The following is a 21,893-nucleotide window of genomic DNA, read 5'->3' on the forward strand; positions in this document are numbered from 1 at the left end:
ATCCCAGTTCCATGGCCACATAATATAATTGATGTTTTATGTAATTGAACCAAATATGTAAGTTGTGTGGTAGCTGAAAAAAACTCAATTGTCCCCAAAAATGGCTTCCACCATTAGAATACCAAGCAGTGAAAGCCAGAACAAAACCAGTGGAGATGTGAACATACCCTTGGGTTATGACTATTAACTCATTAGAATGTCTGGATTATTTAAGATTTATTAGTAAAGAAAACTTTACTGGAATCTTAACAATCCTGGGCTTTTTGCTAACACGAGGTGGCGACTGAGCACTTTTGACTTCTGAAAAGGCCAGAGTGAGTGTGTGATGCCTCCTGCACCACTCCAACTTTGAACAAACCAAAATAAACTCAATGAACATCCCATAGTTGTGAGTTAAATCCCTCTTAGTACCACAAGACATGTATTAAAATATTGAAAGTAGCAGCTATACAACTCTTGAACCAAGACTAACCGTTCAGAATGATGGGAGTGAAAGCATGTTCAAATATTTGGTCAGCTCACAGTTGGTGTTGGCACGGTTACTTCTCAAAGTTTAGTTTATTATTCACCACATTAAGAGTGTTCTGTCTGTGCTGTGTCATCTTCAGGACAATACGTTGCCTCCTGGAAAAACTCGTCCTCCTTCAGCATGCTCTGAAATGAAAAGTGTACTTGATTTACATAGCCATATTTCATTTATTTACTTCAATCAGAATTAAGAAAGAAACTCACTGTCAAATTGTTTATTCCGTCTGAAAATTCTCCGATTTGTCTTACAGTCCCCTCAGAGTCCTCCATCTGCCAAAGCATCAAAAAGAACTCAGTGACTAGGTTAAAACAACTGTCGTGTTTAAGGGTGGAGGTGCCTTTGAACCTGTTCTAGGGGGTCAAGGTGGTGCTCATACACCAGCGCCCCCGTCTGGAAGCTGCTGCTCTTGGGCATTTCCACGTTCATGGGGCAGACGAGTTCATCACTATCATCTTGACGTTTCCTTCTCAACGAACCAAAGCTACCAAACGATAAACGCCTTGGCTGAAAGGGCAGAAAAGTCAAATGTATTGTTCATAATTAAATACAAAAGTAAGAATAGTTCATAAAACCTTCTTAAAAACAGAAATAAAGAGATTTAATGGTTTGGTAAACATAGTAAATAATAGCGGTTACCTTGACCTTGGCAGTGGCCGTCAGGACAGTGTAGTCTGGGTTTTCCAGGCAGTCCTGTTTGAGCCGCTGTGCCTCTGAGCCGATGAGCAGGTGGAAATGTGTTGCCAGGTGGCGCCGCAGCAGGGTTTTATTTGGAGGAATATTAAGCAGAAGGGCCAGAGATTCTACGTTGAAGCGAGGCTCTAATACCTTTGGACAAATAGAGTAGATTTGGGAGGATCATTTTTCTGAAGTGTGTATAAAATATGTAAAAATCTTATCTTAAAACTAGTGACTTCATTAAGTACACATGACAAACACATTTGTGACAATGTGTTTGTCAGGTTTCAACCTTCTGCTTCTCTTTGTTTATGGCAGAGCAACTAACATTTTGGTTCTCAATATAGTACAGTTTCTCACCATGAGCCCTCCGTGGACTCCACTCCCCCGCAGATTTGGAGCATATTCTGCCAGATCCACAGACCTGAGCCACTCCATCACTCTGTGATTGGTCCACTGAGAGATTTCAGCTGGTGTGATATTATTCTGCACAAACATTGAAGACTTTAATCCAAAGTCTAATTAGAAAACTCTCTGAACGTATGTGCAGGTTACCTCATCACAGGGTCTGCGTCGGAGGCAGCTGGGGTCATACGAGTTGAGCCGAAGAACCTGAATGGCTCTTTTAATACTGAGGTGATGAAGAACACTGCCCACTTTCAGAGACAGGAGATCTTCCTAGGACACACAATGTACAACAATAACCATAGGTCTATGTTCAATAACTATAACACTCATTGCGTCGTCGTATAAACTCACCACGGCCATGAAGTGCAGCATTCGCCCGTCAACACGGGCCTCATCAAAGTGACTCTTGTACTGAGGGAGGCCGATGTCATCCAGCCATCCTGACAAAACAACAGTCATTTAGCAACAAAATAAACATACAAATTGCACCAGGATGACAAAAATGTGTAACCCACTGGTGACCCAGTGGTGGTCCAGTCCGCCCTGAAGGTCGTCCTCTGATCCGAGAACTTGCAGGGCCAGCTGTAATTTCTTCCTGTGGAGCGGCTGCCTAATGCTCAGCTCCTGGAGAGAAGAGGCACGGGAGGATTACCAAGGCAACAGCAGGTTCGGTGCTGGAGCACACTTCAAATCCTTTTTTTAATGATTGCATCAAGGTCATAGAAGACTATTACTGAATAATCACAGAGTTAGTAACCTTTAACTACCTTCTCCACTTCATGTTGTGACGCATGCAGAAGAGTTTGTCCAGACTTTATCCAGCTCTGGCCTTGAGCGGCGTACAGTCCCAGGCCCTGTTCATGCAGCCATCCACACACCTCCTCTTTACTCCACTGGGAGAAAGGGACACTTACAGCTCTGTGAGGACACACAAGCGCCACTGATCAGATCAAGAATCTTATCTTTATGAGCAATATTGAACTATCAGATATGTATTTTAAAAAGGGGCACTTGCTGGTGTTTGGGTTCGCGTGACCACCCGAGACGAGGACCAGCTGTTGCTCTGACTCCTCCCCTCCTGAACTCCATCTCAGCGTCATCAAGGTTAAAAGATGTAGAGTGACTTCTTTTTAGTCTACAGGAGTTAAATCACACTTTGTGCTTTGGTTATACACTTTATCCTTATTGTCCAAACATCAGAAAAATACTTACCTTCCAAAAAGTTTCATTAAACCCTTTGACTTCTTTTTAGTTTCTGGAGACGTTGGTGAAGGAGTTGTAGTTTTGTGTGGGCTAACCCCAGCCAAGTCTAGATGATCTGTGCCTTTACGTTCAGCTTCTGGTGCAAAACAAAAAGATATATAATGTCATTCAAAACTGTCCCTCAAACAGACTTTCTCTAGAGGTCCATTTCTACTGGATCTCTGGCTTTTGTGTCCAAAAATTATTATTATTATTTTAGACAAAAATTTTCAGTTGTTTAATTGTCGTCTAATAATTGTATTCATTTAATATTTTATATTTTAAATCAACATTTTTAAAACGGATTGTATGACTTGTCAAACACATGTGCATAGTTTAGCTACATTATGTTGCAATTACATGGTTTACATGCAGTGCCAGGCCCGGGTCAGGACCAAACTGACTGAAAGGTGCATCAGAGTTTGAAAAGGGTGCAAAGAATACTCTTCCATTAAGTGTAATAATGTATGGGCACCCCTGTATGTACTGAATTGTAATATACAAGGCAATACATTTTCTTTACAGGGATTGAGTCAGTAGGTTGAGGTCAATAGGTCAATGGGACTCACCCAGAGTTGAGGTGCCTCCGCTGTTTTTTCCCCCACGCAGCTTGAAAAATCCTCGGCCAAAAGATGCACGGACCTTTTTACTACCAAAGCTTTCAGAACTTAAGCTCGATTTAATGGGTTCATCATTTATCTGGGGGGAAAAGGAGTATCCTGTAATGCCACAATCGACCACCAGGTGTCACACAAACATTATAAGTGAATGTCTTGTGATGCTTCTTGTGACAGTGACCACAAATGTACAGAAACACTGTTCATGCATGTCACGTGTTAACTCTTCTCACTTGTAGAGTTTTGCCCTCTTCTGGTGGGCTTCCCGGGCCTTCCACTGAACTGTGAAGAGAAGCATTTGAATTCTTCTTACGCCAGTATTAAGCAACTATTACTCATCTTATCATTGTGAGCCTTTTTTAGTAAGATGCATTATATATACTGAAGATAGTTTACCTTTGTGTTGCCTTTAATTGTCGCTCTCTGTCCAATTCATTCATTTCAGAAAGCACTGCTATACATGGAATCGACTGAAACACAATTGTAATATCAAGCCATTATTGATCCCCTTATGAACTCCGCCCAACAAAATTAAATCTGAAGCTGTGGATTTCAAGTGGAGTGGGAGGCTTCTCAGAGGAAGTCTCGAGTCTGGGCTTTATCCTGTGAGCAAACTGTTTTGACAGAGGCCGTGTGTTTACCTCTCCAGAGCTCCTTCCCGTCTCTCCCTCCACCAGGGCCTGATCCACCTCCACCGACGCTGGATATGACGAATCATCCGTGATATCAGCGTAGTCATCTTCCCTAAACCGCTCTGAGACACACAAACCTGTGCATTATGGGGCTGCTCTCAAGTTGTTTAATGTCATGTGTACATTACTGACCTTTGGCTATCTCTTGAACATTCTTGCACTTTGTAAGGGACTCCTCAAGCTCCTTTATCCTTTGTTCCTGCATCAAAGAGCGGTATTCAAGCCAAAGCAGTCGTACGCATGCACCACATTTGTTTTAATATGCACCTTCTCATCGTTGGTTGATGTCAGTGTCTCTAAAGTCCTCTTCATCTTCAACATTTCTGCATCTAAACACATTCATAATGGACTTCATAAGGATTTTTAAGAGTTTATGAGAAGACAGCCCTGTTAGCTGGGCCAGATCACATACAAATATTGAAATTCAAATACATTTTCCATAAACATTTAATAGTTCCAGGCTGCAGAGAAAGCCAGCTGATTGTATGCTTTAATAATTACATAAGCCAAGGTTTAATTAAGACAGTAATGAAGAGTCAAACTAGTATTTATTTTGACTACGACACATCCACACGCAGAGTATAAATCTACATGAGCTGTGTACGTTAACAAGCACAGCAATAATACCGGCCTCTCTAAATATCCAGCCGCATTCCCCTGCACCAGCCTGGATCGTGTCAGCAGGAGGTGTAAAACAGACACTATGTTTGGTATCCCAGATAAGAAGTCAAGAGTTTCTGTTGCCTGGGACGCGGGACGTGGAGTAAAACAATAAATGAAAGATTCCACGCAAATGTGCTGCAGGGAACGTGCAGTTATTAGAGTCTGAAATGTCTCGTGTCTAATCCCCGTGAGGACAGTTTGTATATTGCTGTGATGAAAATGTAAAAAAGTGGTTTCCTGACCTCTCTCTGCGCCGTCCGCTCTGCTGCAGCCGTCTGCTCTCAGTCTGCCCTCATTGGCCCGTCTCTTAAGCTCAAACTCTTGCTCCTCCAACTGCCTCTGAAGTATCTGCATTTCCTCCTGGTGCAAGAGAAAGACGACAATGCGACAAGACTTTGAAATACTATACATTTGATTGACAGTTGTGCCAGTAAATGGAGCAAAGCCTTTTAGGGGAATATCTTCAAGTGGCTGTGGCTCTAGAATGTCTAAAAAAAGTACCACCACCGAGTACGGAGTGAATAATAGAGAGGTCAGAGTGAACACAAAGTCCAGCATCGGTTTGAGCCCTGAAACTCACTTTAGTAGCCCTGAATTTCTTCTCGCACAGAAGTCTTTCATTCTCAGTGTCCGTCACCCTGAATCGCAGGTCAGTTACTTCCTGGTACAAGCCCTGAGGTAAAAAAAAACAAAAACAAAAAAAACGTTTAAGCGTCACAAAGACTCAACACAGACCTGTGGGAGACACGTTCTCGTTTTTTTGACTATCTACCAAATTCAGCAGAAATGACTGTACATCCACATCCCTCTAGAAGAAGTGGAGCTCATGGAAATCTTTCCAACAAATCAACTAGTCACTCGGACAGCTATTGGAAAGATAAATGATTCCAGTGTGTTGATTTGAAGAGACCTTTAGTCATTTCATCTGTATTAGTCACGTCTTATTTACATTGCAAGGATTTATATAGGACACTAAAAAAGAGAAGGCATGGAGTGAGTTTGAAATACATTACACATAGATACAATATGTTGTACAACCCTGAATCCATTTTGTTTTCCTCAATAATTCTGTCGACAGCATGTATAAAGGTCACAGCACAGGGCTCTACCAGAAACGTTGAGTGACATAATTGCGTAGTGTAACAACCAATGAATAGAATAGTGTTTAAAATGTATGCGTTGGATTACTCAAATGGCCGATACAAGTTCAATGAAACGTCCCCACATCTGTCAAATTCTGTAATATATGCTTCATTTTCCTGCTTGTGGAAAGGAGTATGGAAACTACAAGTCTGGCAGGCTTGGACGCAGAGGAGGTATGCGAGGGGTGAATGGGAGTTGGGGGAGCTCTGGCAGGAAACAGCTGCCTGAGTGTCCTGTAGCCTCTAATAAAGTTCAGCCCACGCCACATGACGCACTGGGACCATCGGGCACACTCTAGTGAACCTTTGTGTCTTCTAAACAATGACTGGAAGACTGCCAAACCATCCATTTAACACAGTGGCACATTAGAGTGGGTCTGATGATGCCTTTACCTCACTGTCTCTGTGATCCCGCTCCACGGCAGTGAGCTTTAGCTTCAGACTGGACACCTCCGTCATCAGCTCCATCTTCTGAGTCTCCAACGCTGACCTGTTCAAAAGCTCCTGCAAGAAAAAGTATGAGAACACTTTAGTTTAGAGATCCTGGTTTGTGTATTTAAAAATACTTAATAATGCCTATTAAGATGATAGTATGTGTACAAGAGCATCTGTTGCTAAAGATGCTAATCAGGAGAAGTATTAATGGGAAGAAAATAATTATTGGCTGCATAATTGCAAAATATGGCCATAAACTATGAATACAAACAGATACATTATTATTATTATTATTATTATCATCAAGTACATTCTATGGCTTTTAATGTGCCTAAAGTTAAGTGTTACCAAAAGTATATCTACAATATAAATGCAGAATAAATGAAATATCAAATTCTGGTCTGATCTGGAGTAATGGGATGTATTTGTGTAGTGCAGATGCCGCACCTGCTGCAGCAGCTCTTCAGTTGTATTTAACTTCTCACGGTGTTGGTCAAGACAAGAGTCCAGGTCTCGAATCTTTTCACCTTGAACTTCTACTTGGTCAGTTAAAACACTGACCTGAAAAACGCCACAGAACAAATTCAGACTTCAATTCAGGCGTCAACACAGAAAGTGTTTGCACATTCATGTGGTCTGTATTTAATACATTTATCTCTGCTTTTGTCTGCTCTAGGGTCCAGGATTAGAACTGGCACAGAAACTACACTGGCTTGGAGCACATAGTGGCTCGTATTATGAAATATAATATGTCACTTTCTGGTGGAGGTCATGCTTGTATCCATGGAGATGTTTGAATGCTATTTATATTAAAAATAAATACATTTAAAAAGTGTGATCAGAGATCTAAGCTGGAACTTGACCTGGTGGTCACCTGCTCGTCTCCTTGGAGATGGAGGCATTTAATGCCTTAATGTGGAACATCCCGGGCAAAGCAGTAACATCACACCTGAGACAAGCAAGTGACGGACCCCCAACCAGAGAAGTTACATAATGCACCTTTAAAGTTCCATAAAGTCCGGAAAATACACCATCTTGTAAGTGTGAAGATGTATGACGGGCTTGGTGGCTTGAGAAATACTATTTTTCACACTAGATAAAGCTTTGCAAAGAGGGACCTCACCTGCAGAACAAGACATTCTTTGTCACTCTCCAGGCGCGACAGGCGCTCTTGGTAGCCCGACTCAGAGCTGTGTCCGTTTGTCTAAAAACAACAGAAACATTGAGTTCCCAGCACATGCTGAACTTCAGAGCATCAGTGACATGAAGTATTTCTGCAAAATAAAAGCATGTTAGGGAGGAAGTCTGCCTGACTGAAGCTTCACATATGGTCTCAAATGTTTCTCTTTACTTTCTCGACGAGGACAGAAAAACATAAGGCTTGAGTCCCATTTAAGATCCATACTCTATTCTTTTGGATTTATACTTTGATAATACAGTATGTATAAACAAAGTGTCCCGTTGTGTGTGACCAGGGATCCCAGCGTAAACATCTGACCAAAACTGGACCGAACTCAAAACATGTACAACATGGAAAATGACGACCGAACCAGTCAAAGTAATAGTTCAATTAACATGGAAACTCAAAGTATACCAAATATGTCAACTCCAGCTTTCATCAAACTGAATGGAGGATTTTACCATCCGGCCGTGCAGCCACTCAGCCAGGCCCTCTGCAGTGGAGTCTGGGATCTGACAGCGCAGGTTGTCTCGCTCCTCATTGTCCATGAGCTCCAGAGCGGCCCGCAGATCCTCCAGGAGGTGCAGCACCCGGAGGCCACCCAGGAACCCAGGCGATGTGGGGGACTGGCATTCAAACAGACCATTGGAGTAATCCATGGCCTTGGAGCCTAGAGGTTTGAAGGGACAAAAACAAATGACAAAAACAAGCCATCAAAATTCACAGTGGGAGCGATGGTCTGAATTGGGGGGGATGTTAAATGGCAGTGCTATACATACATGTTTATAGCAGTTTCGTCATGGGAACAAAGTCTTCTAGGGTTGTATTTTGTACCGACCTCGGTCAGATGAATCTCAAATGGCAAAAACTAAAAATAACTTGGTACTCGGCTGTTGTAATTCATGGGACTTTGAGATTTTAATTACTTTCCAAATATAGGTACACTTAAGAAAATATCATTAAAGAATAAAAACAACTGGCTGCACTTCTTAAATTGAATGGTTGGTACAACATGTGACACAGACATGTTCTGTAGAGCATGAAACTGATGTGACATAAGAGGACATGATGCAGCCCACAGCCTGACAGAGTGTTATAATAATGTATGTCTACTATTATACAAGCATATAATGTCTGATGAACACACAGATATACACGTGTAAACTCTAAGACTAAACCAGACAGAGCAAAGCAAATTCAGAACACAAATACAAATGTCTATCTATGGTGTTATTGTTGTACACTATATATTCATTCCTTGAGATGGATATCGCAAAGAAATATTCAAAAGCTTCCCAGGAACTGGAATTCGTGAAATAAATACAAAACAACAAGAAGAAAATGAAGAGGAAAAAGAAGAAATCGAAAGAAAAAGGAGAAAAAAGAAAAACAAAGAAGAAAATGCCGAAAAAATAAGAAAAATGAGATTAGAAAAAGAAAAATAAGACGACACGTGCACCAATTAGTGTTTTTTAAGTGGCTGTTCTTTCCATTTGCGCCTCTGCACTTTTATTTCTAAGACTGTTTCATTCACTTTTCAAATCTGCCGTGCCCTCCAGGGGTCACATGGTCACGGAAGAAGTGATTAAATAAAACCTCGTTATCCATAGCCTATTATTCGCTCACTCTCCTCGTAGGGGCAGAGGAGTGATCCTTATGGTGACTGTGGTTTCCGCGGAAACAGTGGGGACACAGGAAGTCACATGACAATCAGCTCACTCGCGCCTGCTGGAAAGGTCAGCGCTATAATTACACAAATCAGAGGAAAAAAGGACTCCTGAGCTCACGTCTGTTTTGCTCATCTGCAAAGTTTGCCAAGTCCAAAAGCAGAAATATAGACGACTGACCCTGAAAAATCATTTGTTTTGGTCAATGCACGGAGCGTTCACAGACTTGATACTGAGCCGTTTCTAAGCTGTTTGAGTTTTACATTAGTTTCACAGGAGCCAGTCGCTATCGAGGCATTTTTGTTTGGCATACAATTACACAATCTTTAAATAAATACATACATTTGAAAGAAAGAAAAGAAAGAAAAAAAGAAAAGAAAAAAAGAAAGAAAAGAAAGAAGAAAAGAAAAGAAAAAAAGAAAGAAAAGGAAAGAAAAAAGAAGGAAAGAAAAAAAGAAAGATAAGGAAGAAAATGAAATTAAAAAAAAAGAAAAAAAGAAAGAAAGAAGAAAAGAAAAGAAAGAAAAGAAAGAAAACTTATACATCTAATTTAACTTTGCAACACACATTGAACACATTTAGTCCCAAGTCCTGGTTTTTTGGTTCTACTTTTGCTCTGGTTTCATTGTTGGACTCTTCAAACTTTAGACCTGGTGAAGGGTATTTTTAGTCCATCTCTTGTCCAATAATGCTAGCCATAGTCCACTGAAGAATACACTTTAACACTTCTGTATTGGGTGTATGAAAACTCTGAGAATCCACAGCACAAACTGAGGAGAAGCATCTGAAGGTGAGACTCATGATCTGGCGGCGCCCCTGAAGCACTATACATACGTTTCACACTAACCGCATTGTGCTGGACTTATACTCCCAGCTTCTCCTCATGACTTCCAGATGTGTTCGGAGTCCATATTATGCCCACTTAAGGACGCGCTACAGTCAGGCCTGAGCGTCCAGCTGCGGTTACCTGCTATGATCCCATCCATTTGCTCCAAGGCAGCAGCCAACATCTCACTGGCATCAGACATCATCATCCGCTCAATGAATCTGAAAGAGACACAAGGATTATGGGAATTAATGGATAATGTAATATCGTACACCACATATCATAAGCACAAATGTCTTCCAACTATAACCCAATCTTACACAGTGCAGCTTTCAATTACAAACAAATAAGAATCAGAATTTTCAAATGATTTACCACGAATGCTTTGCCCTTTTTATCTTTTGAAATATGCTTTGAACAAAACAAGATTAGCAAGACATTTCCATACAGATAACAATGTTCTTGTTTTCGCACAGCGCCCGTCCAGCCCCGCGACCCGGGACATCAGAGCGCTCTTTTTGTGTTGTCACGCCTCGCATCATTACCCAGCATGTCTTGTGTCTTGGCCAGTGGGTAGTCATGGGTGTTGGTGGGGCAGTCCCCGGTGCGCAATAATCAAGCCCTTCTTCCTCAGGGACCCGTGGCATGTGTGGCGTCTTAAACTTCCATAACGAACTGGACACAAGGCCCCGTGACTGCTGCATCAAAACACTCATCACATGTTTCTCCTTTTGCATCCAATAATCCTTTATCACGACGAGTTAAAGCTTTAAGAACGTGCTTTTTGGATAAAGAGCGGGCTATGGAAACAAGGGCACTGTTTGTCCACACACTTCTGCGGGAGGGGGGGAGGTTAGCACACTTTTACTTCATTTCCGGCCTATGAGGGGTCAAAGTGTCACACCCTGCACGGTAAATATAGGCATTAGAGATGTGATTGGACTGGATTTTGTAATTGTAATATTTCTAAAAGGCAGTAAGAGCAGTTCAATCTATTAAAGTCTTAAAAATACCAACTGAATACAAAACTGGGTCAGTCGTGGAATATGAAAGAGCAATCAGATTATTAATTTGATGAAGATGTGACAATAACCAAATACTTGATTATATACGACAAAAGTACTAATATTTTAGGTGGATTCTTAAAAAATCTTGGATATTCTTCTCAACGTTTTTGCGCATTTCCATACAAGTTTAAGTCATTATACATAGATTTTCTTTTGTTTGGAGAATAGGACGAGTGAGCTATCATCCTCATTATCATTCAAATGTCATGTATATTTTGTCAGCTGCACGTTCTCAAGAGCAGGACGGGCCCCGAGCATGTCCTCCCTCCAAGAATGTAACTTCTGTTGTGATTCAAAACACAAATTAGCCACACTGTTATTCTGTGCTTTGTTCATTCAAAAGGCACAATATATAAACATCACAATTGAACAATTATTCACAATAACTGACACAGAGACTAAACAACAACAGTTTCTGTCTAATGCACTTTTAAATTAATGTAACACAAGCAGCCAGACAAAAAGCACTTTTACATTTAGGTTTACTTTTTTGGACAAGATATTTCATTTAAATTACTTATTTTTAGTACTTAGAATTCTATTGTGATCAGAATAATCACAGTTATTGTATAACCAAATAGTCCAATTATCAACTTTCCAGATTAAAGGGGTGCTGCCAGTCCTGTGATAATTTCATCGAATCCACTTTAGAAGTTTCACAACAAATCACAGCGGGAGAAAAGCATATTTTCAAATCTAATTTACGATACAATTGCTACAGTTTAATTCAATCATAACAAGAATTTCAAAAGGTCTCCATTTATTAACATTTTGATCATGTGTTGGTCAGGGGGAGATTGAAGCAATGCTGTATGAAAACATATGATTTTGTCTGCACGATCTGCTTTTTCATGAAATTGGTGGATCTGAAAGTACTGAAGTACAAAAATATGCTGCGGTGAGTGTTGATAAGACCTCGGTGGGAGTCACCTCCATGTGCATTCCTGAGCAGGTCGGCTTCCTCTAAAACACTGGTACTGACATCCCCATGACCTCTGACCTCACACTCTGCAGGCTTTTAAACAGACCACAAAACACACTAAACCTTCAACATAAGACACAGGGTAATGCGACTCCAAACCCATCATGTTTACTACATAGAAAAAATACACAGAACTGTAAAAAATTCAAAATGTTTATCATTTTGCTGTTTCATTTAAGTGTTTGGACAAACGTTCTTCCTGAGCCCAGTTATCAAGCCTTTGGTCAAAGAAAATGCTTTAAAACTACACTAGGACTACTACACATGTGAGGATGAGGATGTGAATATTAAGGGTAAAGTACACACATACATAACGAGTCATACATAAGGTTGGATATCAGGAACATACACATTTATTGTTGGTTGAATCAGAGCCATTTAAACTACAGATATTATTTTTAACAGCACAAATATTGTATAGAGCAAGTAATAACCTTTTACTCATTAAGTATCTCTTAAGGGGAACAACGAATTATATTATACACATTTCCTCTTGTGGGGTAAGAATATGGAAGGAAATACAACATTCTACAAACTTATAAATAAATAAATATATACAATACAAAATCTTAACCATTACAGGGAAGAAATGAGAGCGGTATTGTGAATGTGTTATTATGTCATTATTATTGATAGTTCTGCAGCAGACTTGTGTGACTTTTCTGTGATTAGGTTTGTTTTATTCATTTTGTTAATAAAAAGGCCTCTGAACAGACAAACTACTAAAAGACAGACATGTATTTCTATTTTATTTTATTTATGTATTTATTTGACAGGGACAATGCAATCATACATAGTTACAAAACAAAGCTTGCAGCCGATGTGATGCATTCAAAGTTTAAAGCCAGAGCTAATTTTCAACTCCTGTCCCTGGAAGGAAATAGCATGTTCAGAGCATGTTTGCACAGATAATAATTGGCAGTTGCTATGCGGAATTAGACAGGATATTAGAGGTAATTATTGCACTTCAAAAATCCCTTTGCGATTTTCTAATTGCGTCCATTTTAAATTGCAATTTTGATTTGATTGTGATTCATCTTGCAGTCCTACGCCTCAGTGTCCATGTGTAGGTGCTAGTGAAATCTCTAAAGTCAGATAACTGTAGTGTACTATGGTTACTAGGCGAGGGAGAGCGATACAAAAGGGGGAGAGACAATGCATTAAAACAGGAAGTCTGGGATTAAGTGGCCAGTGAAGAGTGGACAGTTTGTAAAATACACACGGCTCCAGCAGGGCCTCTGCCCGCTCCTCCAGCTGTGCTACAGATGTGCACTTAACGCTGCTGAACTCTTCGGTTTGCATGTCCACTCATTACACTGTAGTGGTAGCATTAAATAATCAGCTAAACAGTATCAAAAGGAGATATACCAGACCAGCCCATAAACGTCAAGGTTGGCAGTTCAATCCTGTTCTCATCTCTGAGCAGTGCATGCATCTTGTGTTCTTGGGCATGACACTTTACTGACATTGCCTATGTCTTTGTGTGCATGGAGGTGGTCTGAACTCAAGTCTTGGTACAGGATCAGGGCTACTGAGAATAAGGCTGCAACTACTACAGTATTTTGATACAGAGATTATTCTTTTGAGTAATACATTTGATGTTTAGAACACAAAAAGCCATGGGATTTTTTCTTAATTTTCCTCAGATAAAGCTGAAGTGAAGCCGTTTGAAAACATCCCAGAGGAGAATATTTAGAGACAAAAGGGTATTTTCATCAAAAACACAAAGTTGACACATTTCCTGTCAACTCGGCACTCAGCCACCCTGTGGACTAAACTCATTTCAATCGCTTGTGTCTACGATCTTGTCCTTTTTGTCATTACCTAAAGCTCATGACCATAGGGGAGGGGAGGAACCTAGATTGGCCAGTAAAATCGACAGCCTTTTGACTAGTCACCAAAACTGTTCAATGCAGCAACCGCATCACTGCAGACGCTGCATCAATACACCTGTCAATCTCACGCTCCATCCTGCATTCATGAACAAGACCCCGAGATACTTAAACTCCTCCAAAACTCCACCTGGAGCAAGGACTCTCCCAGTTTTTCCGGTTGAGAACCATGGCCTTGGATTTGGAGGGCTGATCTTCATCACAGCTGCTTCACACTCAAACCGTCCCAGTGCTGCAGGTCCAGGTTTGATGGACAACATCATCTTCAAACAGCAGAGATGAGATCTTGTGGTCCCCAAACCGGACCCCTCTGACCCCTGACTGCGCCTTGTTCTTTTTTAAATCCAAGCCAAATATGAAAATATGATCACATGGGCCACTTTACAATGATGGTAGAACATAATAAAAATTGAGGATTGTCGTTTTAAGAATATGGACATTTTTTATATTAAATTATAGAATACATGTGATAAACCTAAAGAGTTAACTCGAAAAAGAGCTAAATTATAATAATAAAAAAGAAAAGAAAAAAATGAACAGAAACGTGACAAATGTGATCTATCAAACAAGAGTTTAAAGCAAGGTTTGCACTTTTGCACTTTTAAAGCAAATTGTTGGTCAAATAAGATATTGACAGGTTTTTAAGGTTATGATCAACTTTATTGTCCTTGTAAGGAAATTTGTCTCCATTCACCCAAACTGGAGCACCCGGAGGACACCCACCCAGGCACAGGAAAAAACTCCGCACAGAAATGCGTCGAGCAGTGTCGTGAGTTCAAATCCCGACTTTACTGCATGTCCCGCCTTCTCTCTCATCCCCATTTCACGCTGTCTTTCCTGTCTAATAAAGGCCTCGTCTGGCCTGGGAATCGAACCAGCAACATTGTTGCAGTGAGGTAAGAATTCAAGCCACCCTGACAAGTAAAATTTCATATTTTTGATTGATTGACATAATATATGATATTATCACTTAGAAAAATATTGAAATAATATTTATTTGTATTGCCCAGCCCACTCGACCAGGTGTGGAGGACCATGAGAGCCACGTGAAATGTGAAACATCATAGGAACAAATGCAAACACAAAAACTAATAAGCAAATGCTTTGTAATGAATTCATTGACAAAAGCTTTTATTAAACCCATTTTTAAAACATGACTTGACTTTATTCATTAACAAATCCTTTTAGGAAAACCTTTCGCAGTTTGTATCAGGCCTTCTGCGATGAAGCTCTCCGTTTAGCTTTACAGTGACTCTCCTGGCTGAAGGAAATAATGAGAAAAGGGAAGCAGTAAAGAGCTTTCTGATTGATTTACCCTCCATGCTCTGCTTTTATCTGGAGGACCAGGGGAGCCAAGGTAAAGCTAATGGGAGAAGCTAATACAGTCTGCAAAGGTGTGTTACTAAATCTACTTCTACTAAAAGTATTTGTTAAATGATTTTTTCAATAAAACCTTTTGTTGAAATATTTATCAAATCATGTTTTAAAAGTTGCTTTAACAAAAGCATTTGGCAATTCATGTAGTAAATTGTCTTTTAAAAACACTTTTAATAAAAGCTTTGTTAAGTTATACGTTCAATAATCGTTAAAAGACTTGTTTAAGTAAAGCTTTACTCAGGCCCTCCGGGTCCTCCATAACCACATGGACTATATTAATATTACTGTAGAATGATCACTTACTCATGAGCTGAATCAATCCTCTGAAGCTAAACTCCATTTCATTCCTGGTGTCGTTGTTTACCTCTCAGACCATTTTACACACAACTGCAAGCCAGACAGCGCACACTTAAACAAGAATTATATTTCTCTGGCTTTATACTACTCTGAGCATGAGCACAAACACCGCTTTGTCATCCAGACACTCACAGCAGCAGGACCCAGACCCAGCTCCAAACTACGCTAGATCACATTTTCCACAAGGGCCAGCACTAGGGCCAGCAACATCACATTCAGACCAATAGAAGTGGAAAGGAAAACGATCAGGACAAAAAGGAAGGAACAGAGTAAGAAGCTTTGCAAGCCAGGACATTATAGCCTCTGATATCAAGTGACGGGATGTGAGCTCTTATACCTCAAAGCCTCCTGAAGTTAAAATGCTGTCTACATCGAGTAAAATGATGAGTAGAACAAAGAGAAAGCAATTCAAGATGCATCCTCTGAGCCAGGAAGAACCTTGGCTCAGGCCTGTCGGGAAACATTTCCTGCCACCTTCTGGAAAATAGCTTCCTCATCATCACAAAGAAAAAAGCAGTGAAAACTCAGCTCCAGCAGAATAAAATGTGATTCAAGCGTCGCTGTGAGCCCAGTATCTCTAAGAGAAGGAACGGTTCTGGTGCAAGATGATTATTCTAATTCAGATCAGATGCATTCACCACAGCGTCTCACACATCACACGTCCCTTCACTTGAGAGACTCCAGAGCACAGGGACAACTATGTGAGGAATGCAGACTTCACAGATACAGAGGTCACAATCCAATCAACGAAATGTAATTGAGAAAACAGTTCTCCAGAGGCTGATGGAAGTGTTGTTGGTTTTTTCACAGGAGGATATGTTCTACAGTTACAGTACAGTATGTGTTCATAAAGTAAAATATATACAGCTTCTCTGTCATTTTTCTTCTTACCATAAACAACATATGTCAGACTCAAAGCAGCCGTGGTACAAATATGGCCAGAGTTAAAATCCTTTGTTATGCTTTTAGCTCTTGGCTCCAGAAGAAGCCAGATTATCATGAGAACCGGAGTGGGAACTTTGCCAGCTGAGAGCAAAGGTTCATAACATTATTTTTAAAAGTCAGTTCAGAAAATGAGAATGATGCTATAGTATGTGTTTTGTGTTTGTGCTTGGGTTTGAAAGCAACTGTAATTATTTCCAAAGTTTAATTACAGTAAATAGAGAGAGCATGCAATTTAGCCCTGTTAACGTTCAGACTTTTCCTAAAACAAATTGTTCTAAATCCAAATGTCAATGCAAAATTGTGTGTCACATTTGCAAATGGCATTTAGGCAAATTATGCAGAAAATAAAAATAAAAATGGGTGACTGAGAAGTTAAAGAAACGTTGGACATAAACCAGTATCTAATATAAAGAACTAGAGTAAAAGATAACTAATCTAAACTTTTATAGCGTCATCTGCTCATTAACCAAAATATCATAATTAAAAGTGCGGTGATACTCCTGACGCAAACTCTGCAGCAATTGTAGCAAAATCTGCAGTAATTACCGCACACTTAGAACTTAGAACTTAGAACTTACGCGTTTGAAGGAGAAACGAGTCGATCCTTCACACTCCCGGGGCTAACAAAGCATCGCCGCACGCGTCCGTTTCATTCAATTTCTGAAGTTTTGACCCAAACTTCATTTGGAGCGAATGAAGTCAAGTTAAAGATGGTGCAAGGAACAGGAAGTGCGACTGCTTCAAAGTAAGACCCACTCTGTCAAAATAAAAGGCCCGTATGTTGATGTTCTTTTTGTTTTTGTTTACTGGTCTACATACCGTCTATTACTCTTAAAATTAAGCATTGAAGGGGGGAAAAACACACACACACACACACACGCACGCACGCACACACACACACACACACAAAGACACAAAAACGGCAAGTCCAATTCATCTAGGAGGCAAGGAACCACAAATAGATCCATGGAACCACCTAGCTCATTAAGGAAGCACATAGCACATTAAGGATCCACTTAGCTCATTAAGGATCCACTTAGCTCATCACTTAGCTCAATAAGGAACCACCTAGCTCCTTAAAGAACCAACTAGCTCCTTTAAGTGCCTACTACAGGTTGGACGACTCATTGAAGTAAATTGCAGTTAAATTTTATATATTTAAAATTTTGCTAAAACTGTTATGCCAGAATAGTTAATTTTTTGGGTTTATAATTTTCCTTCCTGTTTGTAATTGATGAAATCACAGAGAAAATCTAATGGCACAATGTTGTTTTTTCAATTCATGTAAATAAAAGACAGGCCTAAGTTTAGTCCTCACTACATTTTGGTCAGAGCAGCGACTGAGGAAAGTCTGTCTCATTGACCATCAGCGTATGTCTCCTCCTGCCTTGCTCCTCGGCTCCTCAGAGACATGAGCTGATGTTTGAATATATGGTTGATAGTTTTAATGTCACATTTAACAAAACATACGTATCTTGTTACTCAAATCCTTGATCTTTTGCTGTATTTCTTTGCAGTTGCAACAATACAAAATCCTCAATGTAATCCCTCTTTTTTACATCTGTATCTTATGCCTGCCCCCTAAACCCCTGCTCATTATTCCTCTGTAGTTCCCTTCCCTTGTCTCTTCAGAGCTTTGGGACAGTATGGAGTAGTTCAGCGTTTCTCAAACTGTGGTACATGTTCCAGTGGCGGAACGCGTGATCCTGCTGTATCCAACATTTTTAGTACACTTCCTTGAGTACCACAGACGTATTTGGGTTCGGGAGGAGAATTGAGGCGCTGCTCCCTTCTCCTTACTGTCTAGGCTGCCTATAGTTGACCCAGTGACGCAGCTCTAAAGGCAAGTTAGACGCTAGGAACCGTCCTAGCTCCTTATTCTAACTGTACGGAGCCAGGACCCTCAGTGTTACTGTTGCGCCGCAGCCAGTAGATGGAGTAAGAGTTTCAGAGTGGTTTGTGTGAGAACTGTTTGTGAATAGCGTGACTTTGTATACACTTTTCACAGTATACACTATTGTTTCTAATAATCTGTAAATGGTGTTGAGTTCCCTGATCTGAGGAGGAAAGTAGACTCGCAATTGTCACGTCTTGTATGTGATGGCTTGATAAAATGCAATCTGATTTGCAATCAGAGAAAATCACTCACAGACATTTCTTTTAATCAAGAAGAGCACTTGGTAAAACCTTGTGGAGATGTGGCTCCAGTCGATCAGGGCTGACATAGAAGAAAATGCTCTATTAGCACTTAGATTAAGTGTGATTGAGTAGACATTTTTCAGTGTAAAATGCCTTCAGAGACCATTTAGTGAGCAGCATTATGTCTCAGTGCCTCTTCTGTAACACAATCAAACTGGCAGGAGTCTCGTCTTCTCTCACATACTCCCAGTAAAGTGAACAAACCTCCTCTGTGTCTCGGCACAATACCCACCCCACATGTTGTCTCTTTCTGTTTGCATGTTAAGTGGCTTTTGTTTTGAATTGAACCTGGCATCAATGTAACATGCTAGAGTGTTTTGCCATGGACACGAGGGCGGTCATGGCCCGGTGAAAATCCTGAACTGCTGTTGAAAGCTTTTTCATCCTTGTCACATCTCCTGTGCCCATGAGTGCATGTTGTGTAACGAAGAAAGGGACACAACCACAAATAGTCGTGTCCATCAGCCACAAAGAACCTGTTGACATCTCATAATTACCCCTCTCACCAACAGGTTTATAATAAGAACCGTGTTCCCTGGGGAGAGCAGATGCAATTATTGAATGCAGGGGAAAGCCATTGTTGCACGATGAGGTAAATGTTAATGTTATGGGCAATAGTGAAAAAGTTAAGTAAAATCAATACAATACAACTGCATATTCTGTCTGTCAAGTGAGCTATACAAAGCCTATTTGCACAGTAACTGAGATCCAAAATAGAATATACGTGTGCATCTTACATAACCTTTCGTCTTTAGCAACAGTTTTTGCTACGAGGAATCCAGATCTGGTGTGAAGCAATTATGAACTATTGCAAAAATACAGTTCATAACAATAAAATGTGTTGATTAAATGCAAATCCTTTGGGTTGATTAGTTTCACCTGTTGGTGGCTAGAGAGAGTGGCACTCACAGCAAGAAGGTTTGGGCTCAGATTCCATTCTGTACAGAGTTTCTCCTTCTGCCTGGGGGTTTCCTCTGGGTCCTACGTTTCCCCCATCGACCCAAAACGTGCAGGATCAAATCTTTCAGCTACAGTCCTGACCAAGCCCAGACCAAGATCTAGAGCGGTGTCCCTGCTCGGCTGTGAGGATACACACTGAGAAGGTTCAGAGTGCTGCCTGGTGGTGGAGTGGTTAAGGCTGCAGCACACATGCAAGGCCCAAGTGCAGCCGACGACAGTGTAGACAGAGAGTTTTCTTTTTCTTAAAAGATTTTTTGCCCTGCAGGCTTTATTAGATAAGACAGATGAGGGTGAAATGGGGGACGAGAGAGAAGGGAGGACAGGACATGCAGTAAATGGTTGGAATTGAGATTTGAACTCTCAACACTGCTGCACAAGGAGTCTGGCATGTGTGCTGATGCCCTAACCACTCCACCACCAGGCAGCACAGTGTTGAGATTTTTCCCAACTCCCAACTCACATATTACTGCATGTCCTCCCTTCTATATATATATATATATATATATATATATATATATATATATATATATATATATATATATATATATATATATATATATATATATAAACATGAGAATGACCGAGCAAGGTCCTCTGGGACTTCCAGATACAGACAGACCAAATGGTAATGTCGAACCAATCGGTTATAGTGGTGGTCGACAAGGGTCAGAGGAAAGCCGTGGTGGTGGATGGTAACATCCGGAAAAAGGAACACGAGAAACTAGAGCAATAATAAGGCCTCAGAGAGGAGCTGGAGAAGGCCTGGAGCCTGAAGGTATCGGTGGTGCCCATAGTGATCGGAGCACTTGGGGCAGTGACCCCCAAACTGGAGGAATGTCTTGAGCAGATCCCAGGAAAAACATCAGACATCTCGGTCCAGAAAAGTGCAGTGCAGGAACAGCAAAGATACTGCACAGAACCCTCAAGCTCCCAGGCCTCTGGTGGAGGACCCGAGCCTGAAGGGGGAGAAATAGAGACCCACCGCAGACGGTGAGGACTTTTTTTTTAATATAATATATAAGAAAAACTTCCTCACCCTCCGCGGTTGGTCTCTATTTCTCTATTCACACACAAACTACAGAGTGATTTGTCTTTTGACATAAAAGAAATGCTTGTCCAGTATTGTGTAGTGACATTTTACTAAGGTCCCTGTGTGCCGGCTCAACCTCTAAGCTGCCATCATCATTTTCATTCTTTTCAGCAAGGCTGAAAACAAGCCCCACATGGACAAGACATGATTGTATCATATGATATACAAAATACATCTTAAAACAGTAATGTATATTTTCATATCTTTATGTAATGTGCTCTGTTCACCAATGTGTTTTTTTACATTATTATTAGTATTATAATTATTATTCATAATTCTCAGATAACAATTCTCAAATAATATCTTATGTCTCACATTTTGTACCCCATTTGTTTGAAGAAAAAAAAAAACACTACTGCAAGACATTTGATGGTTGAGCAGCACATCCCATTATCTTATGTAAATGGTTGAAGTCAGAGGTCTGTGAGAAATGGGCTGGCTTCATGTTGAGCCAAGTACAGGGCAGGGAAACCTAGCAACAGGCCGCTGCAGACAGAACTCATACTGAAGATTATGAAGGCACAAATAATCATAAACAGAATAGCTGGCATCTCCCCCTGCAGTCTGTGTTTTCTACTCAATCTCCGGCCATATCAGGACACAGATTAGACCCATGTTCAAAAACAATCACAGTGAATGTTTCATTTGACCCATTGTCTCATCTCAATCTCTATCTATTATCAGTTGTTGTTGTTGTTGTTGTTGTTGTTGTTGTTGTTGTTGTTGCACTCAATCTTTTACCACAGCGGCCTTGGAATTCCCTGAATCATATGTGTGGCTGTTTGGTCAAAACACAGCTCTTCTTTATCTGCCAAGTCTCCATGTTATGGATGAGAATTAAACACAATATACATTTTCAATTCAACTTATTTTTGTAACGCCCAAAATCAGCAGTTGCCTTTTCAGTGAAAAACAGATTAAACAATGTTCATACGAAATTAGCAAATG

The 21,893-nt window shown here is 40.5% G+C and overlaps 1 protein-coding gene across 1 annotated transcript; it reads right to left on the reverse strand.

Moving 5' to 3' along the window:
- Positions 1–424: 424 nt before the first annotated feature.
- LOC140367019 (liprin-beta-1-like) lies at positions 425–17,373 on the reverse strand. Its single transcript, XM_072453315.1, has 25 exons — positions 17,275–17,373; positions 10,218–10,297; positions 8,045–8,253; positions 7,522–7,607; positions 6,851–6,959; positions 6,362–6,472; positions 5,407–5,499; positions 5,069–5,186; positions 4,431–4,492; positions 4,296–4,362; positions 4,113–4,225; positions 3,868–3,941; positions 3,705–3,753; positions 3,424–3,553; positions 2,825–2,951; positions 2,628–2,747; positions 2,380–2,530; positions 2,128–2,236; positions 1,964–2,052; positions 1,760–1,882; positions 1,565–1,690; positions 1,166–1,354; positions 875–1,033; positions 733–798; positions 425–654 (listed from the first exon to the last, which is right to left on the reverse strand). The coding sequence occupies exons 2-25, from the start codon at positions 10,282–10,284 to the stop codon at positions 574–576; spliced, it is 2,628 nt and encodes an 875-aa protein (XP_072309416.1). The 5' UTR covers positions 10,285–10,297; positions 17,275–17,373; the 3' UTR covers positions 425–573.
- Between the last annotated feature and the right edge of the window lie 4,520 nt (positions 17,374–21,893).

Source organism: Eucyclogobius newberryi, unplaced genomic scaffold, assembly GCF_026437365.1.
Source record: "Eucyclogobius newberryi isolate DKJ021-1_F unplaced genomic scaffold, fEucNew1.0.hap1 SCAF_2, whole genome shotgun sequence".
Classification (NCBI taxonomy): domain Eukaryota; kingdom Metazoa; phylum Chordata; class Actinopteri; order Gobiiformes; family Gobiidae; genus Eucyclogobius; species Eucyclogobius newberryi.

Bases quoted from the DNA above. Each gene is read 5' to 3' on its own strand.
- LOC140367019 (XM_072453315.1), bottom strand. From the start codon at position 10,284: ATGATGATGTCTGATGCCAGTGAGATGTTGGCTGCTGCCTTGGAGCAA. The intron at 2,748-2,824 runs GTAAGTATTTTT...TAACTCCTGTAG, and splicing joins TTAATGAAACTTTTTGGAAG to ACTAAAAAGAAGTCACTCTA. The intron at 799-874 runs GTTCAAAGGCAC...ATGCTTTGGCAG, and splicing joins ACCTTGACCCCCTAGAACAG to ATGGAGGACTCTGAGGGGAC.